The sequence below is a fragment of the Euphorbia lathyris genome, chromosome 1 (genome assembly GCF_963576675.1).
Source record: "Euphorbia lathyris chromosome 1, ddEupLath1.1, whole genome shotgun sequence".
Classification (NCBI taxonomy): Eukaryota; Viridiplantae; Streptophyta; class Magnoliopsida; order Malpighiales; family Euphorbiaceae; genus Euphorbia; species Euphorbia lathyris.
In genome coordinates this window covers 125,460,692-125,463,003 of record NC_088910.1, presented here as the reverse complement: position 1 = coordinate 125,463,003, position 2,312 = coordinate 125,460,692, and the positions used below count along the sequence as shown (strand labels likewise).

The window sequence follows — 2,312 nt, the reverse complement described above, 5'->3', positions numbered from 1 at the left end:
GAAGCAGATCAAGGCGGATGCATGGACTTATGCGGATGCCTTAGCCTTTATGATGAGTGACATTCCATTGATTCGCCGAGAAGAGGATCAATTTATTTATTCAAAAATTACTCAGTTTGATCAAGGTACCTTTCTGCTACTTCAGGAGTCTTGATTATTTTGATGTCTTCTTTGGCAGGGGTGTATCTAAGGCCAATCACGCTCTTGCAGAGACGCGCAGGAAGCTTTTGGAAGATGAAGCGTGCAAGAAAAGTCAAGCGGCTAATCCTCAAGCCGATACGGGCAAACGTCCTGCAGAGACAGCTATCGATCCGCCACTGAAGAGGAGGCGGCCCAACACTATTGGTAGTACCAAGATTATGGCGGATGCGATACGATCCGCCAAACCTGCTGAGAAGATTGTTCAGGTAATCCATCTCTTGATTTCTTTTTTGCTCATCCGATTCTAAAGCGGTGTATGGCTCTTTTCTATTTGTGCAGATGGCGAAGCCCGATATTGGAGGATACTGGTCCGCCAAATTGGGGGCCCAAGGTTCTTTTGAGAATGAATCCCTTCTGAATGATCTAGATGAGGCCTTGGGTCAGGTGGGAGAGGTACAAAGGAACTATAACCAAATCCCTGGACCAATTCACGTCCACAAGGGGAAATCGGAGCTTCTTTCGGTGAGTTCAAAAAGAAGGTAGATAATGGTAATTCCTTCACTTCTTTTTTGCCCTTGGACTAAATCATTTTGTCTTTTATAGCTGTATGCCCGTCTGCGTACTTTGGAAAATGGGCTTCTTCAAAACGTGGCGGATAGGGCAACTATTGAAAAGTTAGAAAAAGAGATAGCGAATGCCAATTCCACCATTGCCTCTGCAAACGCGAATCTAGCTTCCGCCACAGCTGCTTTAGTTCTTCGGGATGAGGAGATTAAAAGTTTAAAGGCAAAGATGGCTTCTGATGCAAAAAGCCATGAGGATGCTCTCGGAGAAGCTGAATACACGACGGGTGTACAGGCGTTTTATTATGGCGAGATGCTTATGGCGTACTTCTCCCTGGCCTATCCTGAAGTTGACTTCACAGATCCCCAGTTTGCCGTCCCCGAACCAGAAGACGTGGCGAGGTTCAATAAAATGCCAGATGTCAGGGAATACCTCCGCAATTATGTACGGAGATGGATGAAGGGACCCATGCAGGAAACCAAACCTTCTACCATAGTTGTGGCGGATGATTCCGAAGAGATGCCGCCTAAGGCAGGTACAGAACCAATTCTTGATTCTGTCCTTCCACCGGGTCCTGTTCCTTCGAAGGATAAGGAGGTATCTCCTAATGGCGGATCTGTGACTGTGGCGAAGAAGGATCCTCAAGCAAGCATCGTAGGCGAAGGAAGCACAAAAGAGGATGCCCCTATTATTATTTAGCTTTTGCTAGAGATTTTTTTGTAAAAACCTTCTAAGTACAATTTGGTTAATCCTTTACGCTGCTATCTTATTTATTTTACTCTTACATTTGCGCAAAGAAGTACTTTAAATATAAGCATGTTTAGGATTTATGTTTGGAGTAGGTGGTCAGCCATACTCCACGGTATGAACCTTTGTGAAGGTTTGAAGCTGTTCTATTCCTTCTTGGAGGAAGTAAAGCTGCCCAGGGGTTCAATTTTCTACCTATCTTTGAGGTGAAATGATCCGCCCGCAGGACTTGTGAATCCTTCTCTGGGAGGGATAAGAGAGTGTAAAGACCTTGCGTCCAATGATCATTTTAACTCTATCGATGATCAGGATCCGCTAAGTGGCGGATCTACTGTGAATGTGGAGAGCGTTGGATGGCCCCTTTCTTTTTAAGACTGGAATATTGATATTGCAGCAGTAAACTATAAAAAGAACATAGATAATAAAACCAACAATGTTTATTAATGGGAGAAACACCTTATTACAGCGAATAGGTCTTTATAAATGAGCCTCGTTAAAACCTTTAACAAGAAAAACCACATGGGAAAAAGCTTGTTAAAGGAAAAAGAGTACTCAAGACCATGGACATACTTCATTTTCTAACAAAGTATTTGCGGAGGTTTTGGAGATTCCACGTGCGTGGTAGTGTATTGCCCTCCATATCTTGTATTTTTAATGTGGCCGGTCCAACCTTGTCCACTATCTGGTATGGACCTGTCCAGTTGAGCCCCAACTTGCCCTTGTCTTCTCGAGATTGAACTTTATCCGTTTTGCGAAGCACAAGATCTCCTATCTTTAGATCCACAAGCTTGGCATTTTTATCATGGTAAGCCGCAATCCGCTGTTTATATGCTGCCATGCGTACATAGGATTGGTTCATG

General features: G+C 43.9%; 1 protein-coding gene across 1 annotated transcript; it reads left to right on the top strand.

Annotated features, from left to right (window-relative positions):
• The first annotated feature begins 228 nt into the window (after nt 1-228).
• Nucleotides 229-1,491, top strand: LOC136210916 (uncharacterized). The gene is made up of 2 exons (XM_066002379.1): nt 229-663; nt 745-1,491. Exons 1-2 carry the CDS (start codon nt 481-483, stop codon nt 1,402-1,404), a joined length of 843 nt encoding a protein of 280 aa, XP_065858451.1. The 5' UTR covers nt 229-480; the 3' UTR covers nt 1,405-1,491.
• The last annotated feature ends 821 nt before the right edge of the window (nt 1,492-2,312 follow it).

Coding starts and splice junctions, on each gene's coding strand:
- LOC136210916 (XM_066002379.1), top strand. CDS start 481: ATGGCGAAGCCCGATATTGGAGGATACTGGTCCGCCAAATTGGGGGCC. Junction 664..744: donor GGAAATCGGAGCTTCTTTCG/GTGAGTTCAAAA, acceptor TGTCTTTTATAG/CTGTATGCCCGTCTGCGTAC.